This window comes from Mustela nivalis (genome assembly GCF_964662115.1).
Source record: "Mustela nivalis genome assembly, chromosome: 8".
In the NCBI taxonomy this organism is placed as follows: Eukaryota; Metazoa; Chordata; class Mammalia; order Carnivora; family Mustelidae; genus Mustela; species Mustela nivalis.
This window is the reverse complement of record NC_139027.1, coordinates 74,394,768-74,413,930: the sequence shown is the minus strand read 5'-3', so window position 1 is coordinate 74,413,930 and position 19,163 is coordinate 74,394,768. Positions and strand designations below refer to the sequence as shown.

Below are 19,163 nucleotides of genomic sequence, written 5' to 3'. Positions count from 1 at the left end.
CATACTTTAAACATTGTTTTGGCTTCTTCTGGTAGCAACACATCATGAATGAGGATAGCAAAGCTGAAAGTGTTAGTCAGGTAAATTGGCCTTTCCACGGGGTCAGCAGGACTGTCTCGAATGTGAAATAATGTGGCAGCATGATCAAATCCCAAATAACTATTTGAAAAAACATAAACAAAATAAATCATTTTTATCTCTATGCGTTAATTTAAAATCCAAGTTCTGTTGTATTAATTTTACATTTAGCATTAAAGACTGTTATTGGAGAATCAGAACTATGAATATTTTAGAGCTTGAGCATACGATTTAAAACAAACATTAGACTGCAAAATACTGACATGTAATATAAAGAATTATTCTCTATTGAATTATATGCAATTGAACAATTAAAATCAAGAACGTATTAACAGAAAGTTTTAAGCTACTTAAAAAAGATCATGTTTATCATTTTTTTGTGGTTTCATATGTAATTTTATAAAAGCTTTTTTTTTCATGTTTATCATTTAACTGTGACCAGCTTTGTTAAAATGAGTTCCTACCAAGTTGCATATTAAACTATTATTGCTTTAAGTATAATAAAAAATGAACTACATTATATTATTGCCCATTTATAAAAAGTTGTAATTCTAGAACACTGTTTATGAGTTTATAAATGAATATAAATGATTTTGTTTCAAGTGACAATATGCTTTAATAACAAAACACAACCACTTTTATGTTACAAAAGGAGTTACAGAAAGGAAATAGCTCCAATGATTTAAATGTTATTTAAAAATCATAGATTCCTTTTTCTGTTATTACTGAATCACTAAGACTTCAGTTAAGCCCAAATCTTATCATCCCATTTACCTTTTTCTTCTAAAAAAGTAAAAACTATGAAGTGTAAGATGTTTTTTTAATAGTAATTCCAGGGGGTTCATGTGAATTTGGTCACTACTTTTGCTAAGGTCAATTAGTAGAAAAACAATTTACCAATTAGCGAAAGTTGTAAAGCTTATTTTAAAGAGAAACTCACCCATCCAAAACTTCTGCCTGATAAGGTATTTCGAGTTTAGAGTAACTCTTTTCCTTTGCTTTAACAGTTATTTTCCCAGAAAACTGAGATGGTTTTTTTGCCTTTGATGCTAAAAGGAAACATAAAAAATAATCTCTGTCACCTTTTGCTACGAGAGTTTCTACAGAAGTTGAGAGTGACTACCAACTAACAAAATCTTTAAAAAACAAAGTTGAGCTTTCAGATTGGCAAACAGGAGACTTTGACAACATTTTACATCAAATACCACATTTTTCATCCAAAAAAGGGAGAAATATTTTAATTTTCCTGTAATGGGATTAAACAGACAAGGAATTAGCAAGTGAACATAACTGAGGAAGAAAAAACAGTTATTTGAGCTGCTTCCATGGAGCCTGAAGCTACGGCTTTCCTTATACCAGCGCTTTTCACACTGGGCACTACTAACATTTTGGGCCAGGTTAGTTCCTTCTGGGGTGCAGGGGCTGCCTGTGCTGGGCACTGGACGATGCTCAGCTGCATCCCAGGCCTCTACCTGCTAGACAGCAGTAGCAGCCCCCCAGATGAGACAACCAACAATGTCTGCGGACACTGCCGAATGTCCCCTGGCCTGGGAAGCAAAACCAGCTCCCACTGAGAACCACTGGTTTACAGCTGTATCAAGGACTAACATTCCTTGTATGCCAGAGCTGTGTTATAAATAACAGTAAAATAGCATGAAATAAATATCAGTAAAGTGTCATGGAACAAGAAGTGTCAGGAGCTGCGAGCTCTGACTTCCTGTATTAGCCAAGCCTAACTCAAAAGAGTGTTAAAGCCATCATACTGTCCTCAGAGATGAAGTAAAATCTTTAAATTTTGTAGCATTATGAATAATTCCATCTGGAATTATAGAAATAGATTCAGTTGGATCCATTCTGGGTACCCACTGGATGTTCTTTTCAAAGCAAATAAAGAAGCTGTTTATCTTTATCCCACTTAAGGTAGTTTAGGAACACTTCTAGTTAGGAGAACTTTATGTGAGTTCTGCAAATGTGTGTTACCCAACGTTAGCACAAAGAAAGAAAAATAAAAAAGATGGTATGACATCTAGTATATGGCTATGTCAGACAGTGATTTCAGATTTTTACAACTTGCATTAATCCTCATTTCTTTCTGTTTGCTGTGTAGCCCTGGGCTCATTATCTTAGGAGGCTGTACAATATTCCCATCATGCACTGGGGTGGTAGAAGGGGAGGTGGGAGGTGAAAGGTGGAAGGATTTTCCCATGATAATAAAAACCACGTTTAAGAAATGTAGCACTGGTTTAAAAGATGCTTTTCCTTTTATTAATATTACATAATTTAAGAAATAATTTTTTTAGACCCTGTGATCTCAGAAGAACTAAAGGTACTGACATTCATTTATCTCAAGAAGGGGAACATTTACTGGGTTGTCGATTCAGGAGCTGGAGAAGAAGAGCTTAGGAAAACTATACAGCACACCTGCTCTTGGTGCACACTCCCCCACTGCCTGAATTTATCAGAAGGATGGATCCTGAAAGTTCTCAGGTTCAGGATACTACCAGCTGCTCTTCTTGTTGAAAGAAGAGAAAGCACTCACTGATGCTGATACTGGTAGACATGACTGTGGTACTCCAGCAACACAGAAGACAATTTATCACAGATTTCGAAGTAACTGGGGCATCAAAACCTTCTACATTACTATTTCCTGATAGCTGGGTTATGAAAGTATGCCACATATTTAATCTTGTTTCTTCAAGAGTTTTCTCTGAGCTCGTAAGTTGAACAGTAAAGCTTGGCATCCAGCCTGTGCACTGCTCCAGAACCTCCCCAGAGCTCTTCATGTAAAAGGAGTAAGCACAGATGCTCTTACAAACACTGCAGAGTCTTCCACACTCAGTAGGGCAGAGTGATCAAATGCTCTTTTCTTTTCTTTTTTTTTTTTCCTAAGATTTTATTTATTTATTTGACAGACAGAGATCACAAGTAGGCAGAGAGGCAGGCAGAGAGAGGAGGAAGCAGGCTCCCCGCTGAGCAGAAAGCCGGATGCAGGGCTCGATCCCAGGACTCTGGGATCAGGATCTGAGCAAAAGGCAGAGGCTTTAACCCACTGAGCCACCCAGGCGCCCCACAAATGCTCTTTTCTGATGAGGAGTTAAGCTGTGAAATGTGGGCTATGAATGGAGGTGGCTTCATCATAAAGCTGAAGTGTAAGCTTCAGGGCTCCTCATTTGCAAGGGCCCTTATGAGAAGAGTCCCATTTGAGTGTCAGTTCTCATTAAGTACAGCTAAGCAGCCACTAAATCACTATTTAAAAATTTCTGTGACAGCAAACTCAATAAATGTTCTAGTAAAGTGGGCAAAGCTTAATAAGAACATGCTATTAAAATATGGTAAAGTCTGGGTCAACATTTCAAATGTCAAAATATATAATATACATGTCTGAAATAATAGTTCTCTAATTTGACAATGCTATCATGAAGGCTATTATTTTAGTGCCCAGTTCTAAAATAATAGAACTGCCTGCCTTGTTTAAAAAGCCAATATGTGAAACTGTTACAGAGAATACTTTATTTCTAGTCTCAAATTCAAACACACTTATGAAATCCAAATACATTACCACTCAATTACAAAAAATAATGACTTCATCGTTAAGGCAAACCTTACTAAGTATATATGTGAAAACCCAGATTACAAAAATTTAATTGTAATCCTAATGTATTTGCTAATACTAATTGCAGTTTATGAACTTGCATTTTCTTTCATGAAGCAATCAAATAAGAGTTTGTGATGGTTTATAAGATAAACCAACTAAGCAGTAATATAAAATCTGACTGTAAATGGTCAGTGTTTCTACACTAAGATATCAATATACATGCTTCTGGTATATCAAAATAAGATATTTCAGTAGAGAGAGAAAGCTGAATACTTACCATCAAAACTAATACTTGCAACCTTGGTATATTTACTTTCTGAAGCTTTCAATGTAATTGGTTTAAAGTGTACCGTTATAGCGTCATTTTGTGGTGTAGGTCGAACACTCTGCAAACAGAAAAATATATACAGCCTTATTTTAGTCTAATGGCTCAGTAACTTTATACTGGAGAGTGTACTGAAAAGTGAGGCAGAATCAAAATTGGAAAAGTTTTACTTTATGTGCTCCCTTTCAATAGAACAGGCCAAACTGACACAAGTTCACATGAATGTCATAAAGTATCTTCATGAGCACTGGGTGTTGTACATAAACAATGAATCTTGGAACACTACATCAAAACCCAATGATGTATTTTATGGTGACTAACATAACACAATTAAAAGAATCTTCATGAAATAAAATGATGGCTAGAGGAAAAGTGTATGATAGGTGAATGTATAAATCTAGAGACAAACTAGTACACTAGGTATGAATACATAAAACAGAAAAGAAAAGTATTTATTTTCTAAACAAGTGCCCAGTTCATATTAAGAGAGAAGGAGACGTGAAGATTTACGATAGGGTCTTTCTTAAAGAACTCCACAATAACAAATATAATATCCTGACTATATGAAGAATGAACATGAATTTGGGAGCCAGTAGCCCTTTGCCAGTAGTTTTGCAGATCTCACTTTTGCTGGTACTTTCTCTATGTCTCTAGGGCATGGCTGTGCAAGTGAGGCATGCTGCTGTTACTATACAGGGCTGTGCTCCCAGCTGTGGGCCTGAGCAATGGGAAGGACTGAAGGGCTGTGTAGCTCGGAGAGGTCAGAACAGTTTTAATTTAAAAAAATCAGATCTTACTATTCACCAACTAAGCCTATAATAACAAACAGTACAAGTTTATAGTTTTGGAGCAAGCTAGAAAAATAAATGCATTTTAAGGTGCAGTTACCTTTTTTTTTTTTAAGATTACATTTGTTTATTTGAGAGAGAGAGAGAGCACAAGCAGGTGAATGGGCAGAGGGAGAAGTGGACTCCTGGCTGAGCAGGGTGCCTGAAGTGAGGCTCAATCCCAGGAGCCCAGGGGATCATGATCTGAGCTAAGGAAGACACTTAACTGAATGAGCCACCCAGACGCCCGGTTAGGGGTTTTTTATCTTTACCGACACAAAGCATTTTTCATTGGAAAGAACAAAGATCCAACCTGCTTCCCTGTTTTACAGATGAAGAGAATCTTGTAGTACGGAGAGATGTTTCAATACTTAGGCATCAAGAAGTGGGGCTGGAAACCGGGTATCCTGACTTGATCCAGGGTCTGGGCCCTTTACTTGGCATCCTACTGCCTAAACATGTGTCAATGAAGTCATGGTACTGTATACAAATCTTGATCAATAATATTCCTTTAGAATTCAATTTGAATCTTACTTGGGTCTCGAAACCTTTCTAGGGTTTTTGCTGAATTTTCAGGGGCTTCCTGAACTTGTTGTCAAAGCCTGATGCTTCCCACAGAAAGAACTTCTGTGACACTCACCAGGTGTACCTGCTAACACGGGCACAGACAGATCTCTGCAGGTCGCGGAGTTCTTCCCCTGGCTCCCTACCCACCCTTCCAGTTGATCTGTAAAAGTGGAAATCTGACTAAACCAAATGAAGGGCAGTTGCAGGAAGGCACAAGAAGCACGTGAGAGGAGTATGAAGAAAAACTCTTTTTGCATTGTGTCCATGATCCGAGGGAACAAAGCTGGTTATACACATAATGATTAAATGGTAGGGCATCTCCCTTCTCACCGCTGTTTGTCTTTATTGGACCTGATGGTGGTTCTGCAGTTCTCCGAGCTGGAAATCTTAGTAGCCTGAGCTTTTGGCTCCAGGCTCTCTCAGTAGTTTATCTTTCTTCTGAATTTCTCATTTGTTTTTGAATCTCTAATTGGAGCTGCAAGTGGATTTGTTCATATTGATATATTTATTATCAATAAGCTTGCTGTTAGTAGCAATCATTTTAAATATCAATCCCTTCCTTCCTTGAAGGCTGTGTGTCCATGTGTGTGTTATTTTTAAAGAATAAAACAATGCAGTTTGACCTGTGAGATAAACTACAAAATGGAAAGGTCTCAAATACTATACTACTACACTAGTACTTCTTCCAAAAGAATGGAAAGCAGTACAGAAGTATATGTGACAGTCCCATAGTGATGGGTTTATGCACAAAGAAGAAATTAACTATTTAAGTAGAAGTGTCAGTTTGAGTAAGCTGCCCATCTACTCTGGGCCTTATTTTTCCTGCTTGTAAAAACACCAGGATTGGATTATGTATTTTTTCAGATTCCATCTATCTACAAAGTTTTGTGATTCTATTCATTTTGTTCTTTTTTCAAATGAGCCACTTTTCTCCCGAGGTCGAGATTTGTTAGAAAGATGATCAGATAAAGCTCTGTAGTTTGCAGAGGACTGCTACATACTCTACTGAATGTGACAGAGCAGCAACGAAATCTTGACCATTTTCAAACATGCCTAAGGTGGCAGTTCAGTAGGAACAACCACAACATTTTTTGAGTGTTATCAGCCTGCACAAACCAGAAATAGCTAAGCAATGATATTTATTAAAATACAGTCACTCTAAGTTGTTGGTGGGAATGCAAACTGGTGCAGCCACTCTGGGAAACAGTATGGAGGTTCCTCAAAAAGTTAAAAGCAGAGCTGCCCTATGACCCAGCAATTGCACTATTTACCCCAAATACTAGCTATTTACCCCAAAGGATACAAACATAGTGATTCGAAGGGGCATCTGAACCCCAGTGTTTATAGTAGCAATGTTCACAATAGCCAAAATATGGAAAGAGCCCAGATGTCCACTGACAGATGAGTGTATAAAGAGGTTGCATGTATATACAATGGACTCTTACTCAGCCATTAAAAATAAATGAAATCTTGCCATTTGCAATGATGTGGATGGAACCAGAGGGTACCATGCTAAGCAAAGTAAGTCACTGAGAGAAAGACAAATACCATATGCTTTCACTCGTATGTGCAATTTAAGAAAAAAAAAACAGATGAACATAGGGGAAGGAAAGGAAAATAAAATAAGATGAAAACAGAAAGGGAGGCAAACCATAAGAGGCTCTAAACTATAAGAAACAAACTGAGGGCTGCTGGAGCAGAGGTGGGTCGGGGAATAGGGTAACTGGGTGATGGGCATTAAGGAGGGCACTTGATGTAATGAGCACTGGGAGTTATATGCAACTGGTGAATCACTAAATTCTACCCCTGAAACTAATTACAATATATGTTAATTAAATTAAATTTAAATTAAAAATATATAGTCACTGTAAGAAGTAAGATCTTAGAATACTTGATGAAAAGTATTTTTCTCACATGAAACATATTACTTTAAGATTTTCCTTACCAGAGGAAAATTTTTATATTCAGTATTATTACATATATAATATATATGTATATATATTATAGCAATAGTATTTAATTGATTTGTGTTTTATATGAATGATCTGTTCACTTATTATCATTAAAAATAAAAAACAAACACCCAACCCTAAACCAGTTAAAATTCATTTTCCAAGGAAACAAAAACATGGTCAAACAAACGAAACACTTAAATAGTTGGCCATTCTGGTGGCTTTAAAGGAAAAATAATACATAATCATTAACTTGTATTAAGCATATTTACACTAACAATCTGTTTTAGTATCAGTCACTAACTGCTGCTTACTAAAGATCATTGAGAAGTGGAAAAAATATGGCAAGATTCCCAGGAAAGGCAGCTTGCACATGTTCTAAATATAGTTCTAGCCTTTTCTCATGATATTCATACCCAATTAAAGCTCACTAACTCTCAAGTAAGATTCAAAGGTCCAGGTCACTCTAAAACTACTCACAAAAACATTTGAGCAAGTAAGGAAAAAACCTTCCAGAATGTAACAATTGTATTTTTAACAGTAGCTACACAAATTCACTAAAGCTCACATCAAGTTGACAGCGGTAAACTGACAAATACATCCGTGTTTCTTATGCATTATCAGTAAGGAAACTTTATGCAAATGTTCCTCTTAAGATGTCTCATGCAAATTTATTCCATCATTTATTCCACACTAATGTTTTTTAAGTGTTGAGGAAAATCATATTCTCGGAGTTGCATTATACACCATCAATGTCTGGTAGGTATCTTGTCCAATTGCAGGTAAGAAACTTTTACCAGGTATCTTGAACCAGGTATCTTGTCCAATTGCAGGTAAGAAACTTTTATTTTGAGACACTTGCTTTAGGGGTCCCATATCTAGAAAGATGAAGAGACTCTGAATTCCCTGAAGGGGAATTAAAAAACCCTCCAGCTTCTGATTAAGATGTTACATATTTGTGAAATGGACAGAGGCAGGGACACTTAAAAAAAAAAAAATGTGTCAGTCTCTATGTCTGGCATGCTATGCAGAAAGGGGAAAAAATCCTTAGGAAGCTCTCTTAAAACTCAGTTTCCATGGTAGATGGGCCTGTCCCCTGGCCGATAAGGTAAGCAGTCTAAGCTAACACCATCTCAAGTGGACCAGTGCAATAGACTCCTAACTCTATGTAGTGCATTCTCCACAAAGTAGCTACTACGATCTTTACAACACAGATGATGACCTTCACAAATCAGATGATGTCACTCCCTTGCTTAAAATTCTGTAATTTGCTGTTGCACTTATAATAAAATCTAAACACTTCTCAAAGCCCAGAAAGCCATGATTAACTCTCTGGCCCTCACCTTATACAGTCAACCCTTCCTTGTTTCCCATGACATCCAAAGCTGTTCCCGCCTCAGGCTTTTGCACTTGCTTTTCCTTTTGATGGGAACTTTCAACTTTTCTTCTCTTATGGGTGCCAACTGCTTACTCTTCAGTTATTACCTCAAATGTCAGCTCCTCAGAGACAACCCTATCTAAACCATCTCCCTCCCCCAACTTACATGCCACTCTGTTTCTTTTTTTGTTAGAACTTGGTTCAATTTACAATTATGTTGTATACTGGTCATCAGCCTCCCAGCTAAAAAGTGACCTCAAAAGGGGTGGAAACCTTGGTTGTTTGATTTACTGCTGTGTTCTCAGTACTTAGCACAGAAGCTGGCATATAGCTGATGCTCATTAAATATTTACTGGGTGAATAAAGGAAGAATGAATGAGGAAATATGACAAGACTACCAAAACACTGGCAGAATTTAGGCTCTGGATATTAGAAAAAATACATACACGGGTAGCTACAGATGCAGATATACAGACAGGTATTATAGATCAAAAGGATTTTAGTAGAAATACTTATATGAAATTAAAATGATATATTTGCAAAGATTTGATTGGTGTCATTATATACTAATATACTTTTAAGTAACTTTTGAGTTTTTATGGTTGAAGAAGTCTTTAAAAAAAGTTCTGATTCATCTACCTTCTTTGGAAAATCAGAACCTGTGTATGTTATAGGACTGTTGTATTAAATAAGGTAATCCACGTATTAAATAAGATAATCCATGTGAAGAACCTAACATAGTGCCTGACCCATAGTAAGAACAAAAATGTTGACTTATAATGTATCCTAAAACTCTCTAACAAAAAGGAGGAACATGAGCCTCTGTCCTTCTCTTGAGAGCTTGTTTGGAGGTTCTAGCAGGGGAGCGCAGCTACTCGTATACCCTTGACTGAAGAACGGTCCTCTCCTCTATCGGGGAAGGTCATCCTCTTCGACCGAGCGCGCAGCTTCGGGAGGGACGCACATGGAGGGGTGAGGGAGGAAGGGGACTCCCGCCTAGCCAGCCAGATCAGCCGAATCAACCCTGGTGATCAATGGGGTGACAGATGTCGCAGCCAGATCGCCCTCACATCCTTCCTTCTCTTTTATAACTGAATTTCCTTCTCTTTCCTAACTATGGTATTTTTTCATTCATATTCTTATGATTGGTAATTTCATTTTAAAGAAAACGTTTATTGGAAAAGGCATTTAAAAAACAAGATTTTATTTATTTGTTAGAGAGAGCACAAGCAGGGGAGAAGCAGGCAATGGGAGAAGCAGACTCCCCCCTGAGCATGGAGTCTGATGCGGGGCTCTATCCCAGGACCCAAGGATCATGACCTGAGCTGAAGGCAGACACCTGGGTGACTGAGCCATCCAGGCGTCCCAAAAGACATTTGTTTCGGTCCGTTCATTGTATGTAAAAAGTTGGACAAAATTGCTTGGGCTAAGTAAAGTCATTTTCCCATCAAATCTCTAAACCCTCACATTTGGAGAAGTGATTGCAGGCGTCAAGTGTGTCCAACAAGAAAGCTCTCACAACGACCCTGCCCTGTGCAATGGTGTCCCACAGACAGAAGAAACCAACCATGGACAAACAGCACGGAGAACACACAAAAATAAAAATTATCAGACATCCCAAATTGAGGCAACAGCTGGGTGATCCATCAGTGACAGTCCATGTCTGCCCTACAGGCGAAGAGCTGCCGTCTGCAGCAAAAGAGGGATCTTCCAGTGTGCTGCCAGAAAGCTGTGCTAGGAGAGGCTTTCCCAGTGGAGAAAGCACTTGAGCTCACTCCAGAGAAAAAGGGCTGGGGGGAGTGGTGGATATACTACCACGGATACAGTAAATGTGCTCTATGTAGCCAAATGGGCTAAAGAAGAAATCAGTATCAAAAAGTCCAAAGAAGGTAAGTAGGTTGTAGCCAATAGAATCTAAACAAATCTAGCAGAAGGAATTATATTCTATTATGGAGGAAACCCAGATAAACAAACTCAGAAATTTTTTAACAAAAACAATCATAATTCTGGGTAAAGAAAGATTTCAAAATGTTAACATTTTAGTGATACAGAGGGCCTTTGCATTTCACTGACCGGTACAACCTAAAACGTGTGTGTGTTCATGGTTGGAGAGGGAACTCTAACAGATTTCTTTTTTTTTAGTTTGCAAATGTGAGGATAATGGTGTCAAGGGAACAAAGGGGTTCTCCTACTCTCTACCATCTTTACTCATCAGCTAAAGGATGTTTTAATGGCAGACAAAAATAGAAAATTAACAAAACCAAAAATTAATTCTTAAAGATTTTATTTACTTACTTGACAAAGAAAGAGAGAGAGAGCAACAGACTCCCTGCCAGGGAGGCAGCCCAACGTAGGACTCGATCCCAGGATTGTGGGATCATGCATTACTGAAGGCAGAGGCTTAACCGATGGAGCCACTCAGCTGCCCTCTTTCAAAGGATCAACAGAAGTGACAAACCTTTAGCTAGACTGACCAAAACCATCTTTAAATACAGAGAAGACTAACTTACTTAAATCAAGAATGAAAAACAGGACACTGCTACCTACTTCACAGGGACAAAAGAATCTTAAGGGAATACTATGAACACTGGTACACCAACCAATTAGAAACTTGAGACACAGTGAAAAAATCTCTAGGAAGACAAAAGCCACTGAAAGTGAGGCAAGAAGAAACAGACAATCTGAATAGGCCTAAAGAGACTGAATTTTAAAACTTCCCACAAAGAGAAGCCCAGGCTTACAGGACTTCATTGGTGAATTCTACCAAACATTTAAGAAGAGTTAACACCACTTCTTCCAAACTCTTCCCCAAAATAGGAGAGAATACTTCCCAACTCATTCTACTGGAAAACAATAACAAAACACAGCTACCTTTATAAGACAACAGGTATTTTAACATCAAACAAAGAAAACAAGTATATTATTACAGAATGGTCCTTGTCCAAAGGGTGCTCTTATTAACACACATATAACTCACATCTTTATAAACATTTACACTGTTCTTATTTTGCTCATTTTTCCATATACTTTGAAAATGTCAATATAGTTAAAGAGACAAAATCAGTCCCTAACCCCTCAATATAGTAACAGTCAGCATTACGTATTTAGGAAAACATAATTAATTATTGCTAAAATAGGAATTACAAAGATATCATACAACAGAAATATTCACTGTAATATTTTCTTATGTAAAAGGTCATTACTAGAGAACATGGTGATAGTTTCATTTCACAGAGACTTTGATGGTAATCTTTCCAAAAACTGAATCAAAAAAAGTTTTTTAAAAGCAAGCATATAAAAATATTTCACTAAAGCTGCTATTTAAAAAGAAAAATAACAAAACAAAGAGATATAACGCTACTATTCATACTGTTGTGTTTTGTTTCAATGGTACCAGGGTGGCTAGGTCAAAAGAGCTGTTCCTTGTCATCTGTGGTGGGGTCCCAACCCGTAAGGACCCCCTGAGAAGGACGGGTGTGAATCACAGCAGACCCAGGCAACTGGACCACAGGTTTCTTTCAGCCTGCCAACAGTGGACAGGCAGGAATTCCAAGTAGGGCAGTTTCAGCCCAGAGTAGAGTTAGGGAAGCTCCCTACCAGACCCCATCTCCCTAGTTCTTCTACTTAGCAGCAAAAAATACTAGGTCAGACAGCAGGCCACTGCCTGGATTATGATCAATGAGCACAGTTACTGCACAGATATGGTTACCTGGGATGACCATCTCTTGCTCCCTCATTTAGGATTTGCAAACTCTCCTCTCTTTGGTCCATGCTACCAGCTGGCTAAAAACTCTGGGTTTGGCCATGGATGGACAAAGGTCCCTAAGTCTCATGCCCATTTGATGTATCTCATTTTATCAGAATTCTCTGATTTAGGCTACTGACATTAGCACAAATTATAATAAAAACGTACTACTTTCTTTTCCCATTATTTCCTATATATGTATCTTCAGGACTTCACTAGGAGGTAAAGTTGTGGACCAATGCAAAATTTGGGTCTCTCTCTTTTTCCCTAAAATCGTGGAATGGCTCCCCAATTCCACAGTAAGGCCTAAAATTCACTTGTTTCATGTGCATGTGTGAGGGGAAAAGAGGACCCTGGTTTGTAGTCTGCTATCTAGCATGCTGTAGTAGTTGCCAGTTAGAAGGATACTTTGGACAAATACTAACAGCATTCTCCCAATACCTACCATATCTCTTTGCTTTATTATTATTTCCCAACTCATCTGAACCCTTTCTACCCCTCTCTCTTTACTTACCCATACCTTATGTCTAATAGCTAAACCTGATGGAACCATTATAACCCGTTTTTCTTTGCACACGGCACACATCCTAGGATTTATCAGAATCCACAAGTTTCTTAAATGATACCTAAAGAAGAACCTCAGGGACTTTGGTTCAGACTTGGCTTGAAGAAGATCATCTACTTTCCTTCTCATCTTTAAGGAAGACAGAGGAAGAACAGGTTTCTCACATCACACTTAGAACCCAACTACACTAGGCCACCATAAAACAGAATCATTTAGAAGAGGAGTTTAATTATTTTTAACTTTCTCTTAAGTTTAAAAACAGAATATATAAATTTGGAAAAAATAGATAAAAACTTACTGTTATTGGTACATCTTTTGTTCCTGAATTTAATAAATGAAGGTTTAAAACTTTTGGTAGATCTGTTAAAATTGAAGAAAAGAAATGTATCTTTAACATGTGTGCTTTACAGCAAGCTAGAATTTTTACCTTATTAGATATGAGACTGAACCTATTCTAGGACATGAAAAAGAACTACAATTACATTAGTAAAAAGAATGTGATCCTACCCAGCTCATAAGGATACAGTGTATTACAAGAACCATGCCCTCCTAAATAATCAGAAAAACAAAACATAATTTTTTTAAAAAAAGATTTTATTTATTTATTTGACAGACAGAGATCACAAGTAGGCAGAGAGGCAGAGAGAGAAAGAGAGAGAGAGAGAGAGAGAGAGAGAGAGAGAGAGAGGAGGAAGCAGGCTCCCTGCTGAGCAGAGAGTGCAATGCAGGGCTCAATCCCAGGACCCTGGGATCATGACCTGAGCTGAAGGCAGAGGCTTTAACCCACTGAGCCGCCCAGTGCCCCCAAAACATAATTTTTTAGTGGAATTAGACATTATTACTAATCTTTCAGTTTTCCAGGAAAGCATAAGGAAGCAAATTAATAATGTGCAATGTGAAATTATCACATTAAAACCAAATCTATTTTTCAAAAAGGGGTCTTTAATCCTAAACAACCAAATTCTAATTATACATGACCCACAGAAATCCCAAATTATAACTATTTCTATTTTTTTCTTAATAAATCCTTTAACTTGAGTGATTTCAATTTTAGAAATCGAATACTTTCTTTGAACATCTGGGGCAAATTTAACATTATGTTATTATAATATAACTGAATAATTAATGTTAATAATAAAATTAATAATAAATTGGCATTATCTACTTCTAAGAATCCAGAAATAGTTTATTTTTTATTTTACTATTATTTTTTTAAAGATTTAAAAAAATTTTTTTTAAAAGATTTTATTTATTTATTTGACAGAGAGAGAGAGAGAGAGATCATAAGTAGACAGAGAGGCAGGCAGAGAGAGAGGGGGAAGTAGGCTCCCCGCTGAGCAGAGAGCCCGATGCAGGGCTCAATCCCAGGACCCTAAGATCATGACCCAAGCCGGAGGCAGAGGCTTAACCCACTGAGCCACCTAGGCACCCCTATTTTACTATTAAAAAAAAGATTCAGCATAACTGAATATGTGACAAACTAGATTTAAAAAACTCAGAAACTATAACTTCTGCCTCACTGTTCTGTTTAGAAGACTTCACTTATCTCATGACCTTGCTTTCCCACCTGGTAAGCTATGGTGTCCCTCAGAGGAAAGGGGTATGAACTCGTGAGTGCTAAGAGTTCCCAACAGTAGGTTTCTACGAGATCGTGTAACTCAATGAAAGGTAACTCTGAGTTACCAAGGAGTTAAAGAAGAGTCAGCCACTCAACACTGTTCCGAACAGAGAGTTTTTTTTTTAAAGACTTAGAAAAATACTGTCTCTTTTCTTTACCTTGTGTTCGTAGTGTACCAAAATCTAACATTTCGGTTGAGGAATAAATTCCAGGAGCTTGGAAAAGAGAAAAGTAAACCATTAGATTTTACTTAGCCCAAAGTAAGATGTACTAGAGACAAAACAAACACATTTGCAACTCCTTCGGTTTTCTACTAACCTGTTGTAACTTCTACCTCAACAGGAAGAATGATAAACTCTGTGCTGTCTGAAGCATTCGTTTTTATTCTGATGAAGGCTGTGTGGTTATCTGCTTCTCTGGATGAAAAGCTGGCTCTCATCACTCCCTTGGTTTCATAAGGAGGGATCTCCTGACAAGTTAACAGACCATATGTAGCACAGATTTTGTAATGTTCCAAAACCACCACAGTTTAGTGAATAAGATGAGAATGACTGAAAGATGATTATTTTATATGCCTACTAAGAAAAAAACCACATTGCCACTTAAATATATTCCATGGGTTGTAACACACTCCAATTTTGAAGAACATTAAATGTGCCAAAAAAAGTGCATCTTAGAATTGACGAAGCATGATATAAAAAATTGAGCAAAGAAAAAAAAATCATCTGGAAACAAACTGTCAGTTGCAAAATTATCATTAAAAGACTGAATTATTCTATAAATCATTTATTCTTTAACGTGATGTTTGTGTATACAATTCACTCCTAAAATTCTCTACAAATAGACATGTCACTATTGGAGGGAAATGCTTTTCCAGAAGTCTACAGAAATTTCTTTAAATAATAACTTAGAGAACTCTTTAAATGAAAGTGTCCTTGCATTTAAAACTAAACACAACAAAGCTTCCCAGGCAATTGCAGTTCACCAACTGCTTTCAGTAAGACTCTTAGCAAGTAAGATAGCAAACATTTTCAGGCCTGAACGACAGAACATTCAGAAATACACTAAAAGGAAGATTCATCAGGAAAAAACAATTTCTTATAGATGTATTTTTTCCTGGTTTTACAACAATCTGGCTTCCTTGGGACCACCAGAATTTCTCTCCACTCACCTTTTGATATATTTGAGGAGATCCCTGTGATATAGAATTTACTGGTCTTCACTTACCTCTATTCTCTTAACTTTTTAGCCTCAAAGTAGGAAAGAAGTGATTGGAACCCTCCTGGGGCCACTAGAGATGCACCATCCACTTCCCCATCTCTAGGGAGCTGACTGGTCTCTGGGCTTTTCTTATGTACACTGTAAATGGGCTGAGGGTGAGGTCAAGGCCAACTGACTTTTCTTACTCTAGGTTTGTAAGAATAAGAATAACTTTATCTTTTTTTGTAGCCACTGGGAGTCTTAAAACATTATGCCATCTCTGCTATCACTGATCACAGTTTTTAAATAATGAGAAATCTCAATTCTCTGATGTTTTTTGGTTACCAATTATATTTCACAGTAAATTCTTAGTTCTTCTATCCAGAATTAGAATACAAGTTGAATAGCTTATAGTTAATTCTCTGAAGCACTGTTTTAAATACTATTTCTCGTAAAGGCTTTTCAAACACTAACATAATTTCAAGATAAAATATTTTTTGTGAAAGGATATACATGAACCATCCATTACATATTTCTATCTCCTAATGTGTTCCTGTATCGGAGGAGTTAACCAAATCCCTGAAAAAATATTTCTAATTGCTCAAGTCAACATTCTAAAAATGTCCCCTCTGCATCTCTTCCTAGGATGAGACTGGTCAGAAGGCAGAACAAGAGGTTAGGTGTGTTTAATAGAGCAATTAATAAATAAATTTGATATTCTGAACTTACTCATACCTGTAAAGTCTGTTGTCTCCAATTATGGATGATGAGTGGTCTGAGTGCCCTTGGTATAAGAACTGTACCTCCTGTGCTTTTCCCCTCTTTGATTAAGGTGTGGTAAATAACATTTAAAGAAAAACCCTCTGAGGACAGGAAACTGTACAAATAAGGTAGTTGCTACATATTCATTGACTTGGCTAATATTTGCCAATATTCTCTAAGAAAAGGTGGTTCTCTTAGAATTGACACAAACTAGTATTAACTATTCAGTAATATTAAAGGTGTATGTAAATCACCTAAGAATTTAAAATGTTCTAAATTGTCATGAGGGCTTAACTACATTCTCTCTGAAAATGTCATCACTATCAACAATAAATCTGCATGTTCAAGTCTCTACCTCAAACATATAATGGATCTTTCCCACAGGGTTTTTTTTTTTAAATTTTTGGTATAAAGCACATTATAAATGATTATATTCAGAGACAACATTACCAATATAATTCTATGAAAGAATAGTTGAAATCTCTTCCTTTTCACAGAGTGGGTTAAAGCTTCCACCAATTTTGTTCATTGCTCTTCCCCAAAATTACTACTTACACTTTTCTCTCCATGTATCATCTAATTTTCAAACATATCTGATGTAAGTTTAAAATTAATATATAATTAAGGGAAAGTCACCCACATTTATATAGCTGATAAATGTGGTGTATAATTTCTGGTGTATTTAAGAACATAATTGGTTCCATGTGACTACACATGAGAGAAAAATACACCATCACTCACCCACAGTTTTCTGGTACCTCCTTGTTGACCCGTTGGAAGTTCTAGGTGAAGATCTCCTCCACTAGAGTACATTTCTACAACCTGTGACAAAACAGCATGTGATGGTTAAGTTCAAAATCACATTCTCAATGCAACTGATTTGCTGTTAAACAGAAATACGCCTGACATCCTGTGTCTTAGAACAACTTAAAAACATTTACAGATATAAAAGTAGGATAAGTATCATGTCTTATCACCGGAGTCAGTGATTCATATGTGTGACCAGTGGTGGTTATTTTTTATTAAAACAAAGTAACTTCCAAATATTAAATTTAGAGTATGGTTATATCAGACACTGGATTAAAGAAAATCCATCCACAGAACACCTTTTATTTTTTTCCGAAGGAAAAACACTTTATGGAAATACAATTTTTGTACTTCTTATAGTAACATGGTACATTTTTTTTAAAAAAAGATTTTATTTATTTGAGAGAGAGAGAGAATAAGAGAGAAAGAGAGAGAGAGCATGACAAGGGGAAGGGTCAGAGGGAGAAGCAGACTCCCCACCGAGCAGGGAGCCCAATGTGGGACTCGGTTCTAGGACTCCAGGATCACAACCTGAGCCGAAGGCAGTCACTTAACCAACTGAGCTACCCAGGTGCCCAGGTGCTTTTTTCAGTCACACATTTATATCAAGATTTAGCAGCAGATCTAACAACTACTATAATAGTGAAATAGTGAAGAATGCATCATTCTGGGATATATGTAACTTTTTTTTTTTTTTAAAGATTTTATTTATTTATTTGACAGAGAGAGATCACAAGTAGGCAGAGAGGCAGGCAGAGAGAGAGAGGAGGAAGCAGGCTCCCTGCTGAGCAGAGAGCCCGATGTGGGACTCGATCCCAGGACCCTGAGATCATGACCTGAGCCGAAGGCAGTGGCTTAACCCACTGAGCCACCCAGGCGCCCTATATGTAACATTTTTAATGCAGTATGGCAGTATTTGGTTTCTCTTGGCAGCAAAAATCACAGGAACTGTTAATAATACCTCTGTGGCTTGCACCTATACTCATGATTTTGCTGAGCTAAAACTGATATACGAATAAACTACCCATATTTCAAATGCAACAACTTGATAAATTCTGACATACATATATAGGTGTGGAGCTACCACTGCAATTAAGACTTTAAATATAACCCTTCCTCTAAATTTTCTTCATGGCCTTTGTAATCTAACTGTCTCTTTCTGCCCCCTCACACCCCCTAGCCAACCAATGAGCTGGGTCTGGCCATTCAAGATTAGTTTGAATTTCTAGAGCTTTATATAAATGGAATCATACAGTATGCACACTTGTCCTAGCTGCTTTTATTCAGTGTAATTATTTTGAGATTGATCATGTTATTGTATGTATTAAAGTTCTTTTCTATGTTATGATTATGCCACAATTTTTGATCCATTCACTTACTGATGGACATTTGGATTGCTTCCAGTTTTTGGTCATTACAGATAAAGCTGCTATGAACACTGCATTTCTATAAGTCTTTGTGTGAACGTCTGCTTTCTTTTCTTTTTGGTAAATACCTAGGGATAGAATGAGTCATATGGCAGGAGACTTTCCTTTAAGAGCAGGTAACCCAGCCTCTTAAAAAGAAAGAATATACTTAATTTTTTATTTAAAAAATTTTTTAAAAGATTTTATTTATTTATTTTAGAGATAGAGATAGGGATAGAGAGAGTGAGTGCACGCAAGTGGGGAAAGGAGTGGAGGGAGAGAGACAAGCGGACTTCGTGCTGAGTCCTGCTCATTAGCCACATGTGGCTGGTGGCTGA

At 37.2% G+C, this 19,163-nt stretch overlaps 1 protein-coding gene across 1 annotated transcript in view; it reads right to left on the bottom strand.

Moving 5' to 3' along the window:
* TMEM131 (transmembrane protein 131) overlaps window positions 1-19,163 on the bottom strand; it is a gene marked incomplete at its 5' end in the record, with an annotated part of 212,195 nt that overhangs the window by 55,602 nt on the left and 137,430 nt on the right. The window contains 7 exons of the mRNA XM_082746739.1: window positions 6-159; window positions 1,019-1,127; window positions 3,951-4,059; window positions 13,331-13,392; window positions 14,809-14,865; window positions 14,969-15,119; window positions 17,354-17,434. Of these exons, the coding sequence (XP_082602865.1) occupies window positions 6-159; window positions 1,019-1,127; window positions 3,951-4,059; window positions 13,331-13,392; window positions 14,809-14,865; window positions 14,969-15,119; window positions 17,354-17,434 (723 nt within the window). The remainder of the gene's footprint in view (window positions 1-5; window positions 160-1,018; window positions 1,128-3,950; window positions 4,060-13,330; window positions 13,393-14,808; window positions 14,866-14,968; window positions 15,120-17,353; window positions 17,435-19,163) is intronic.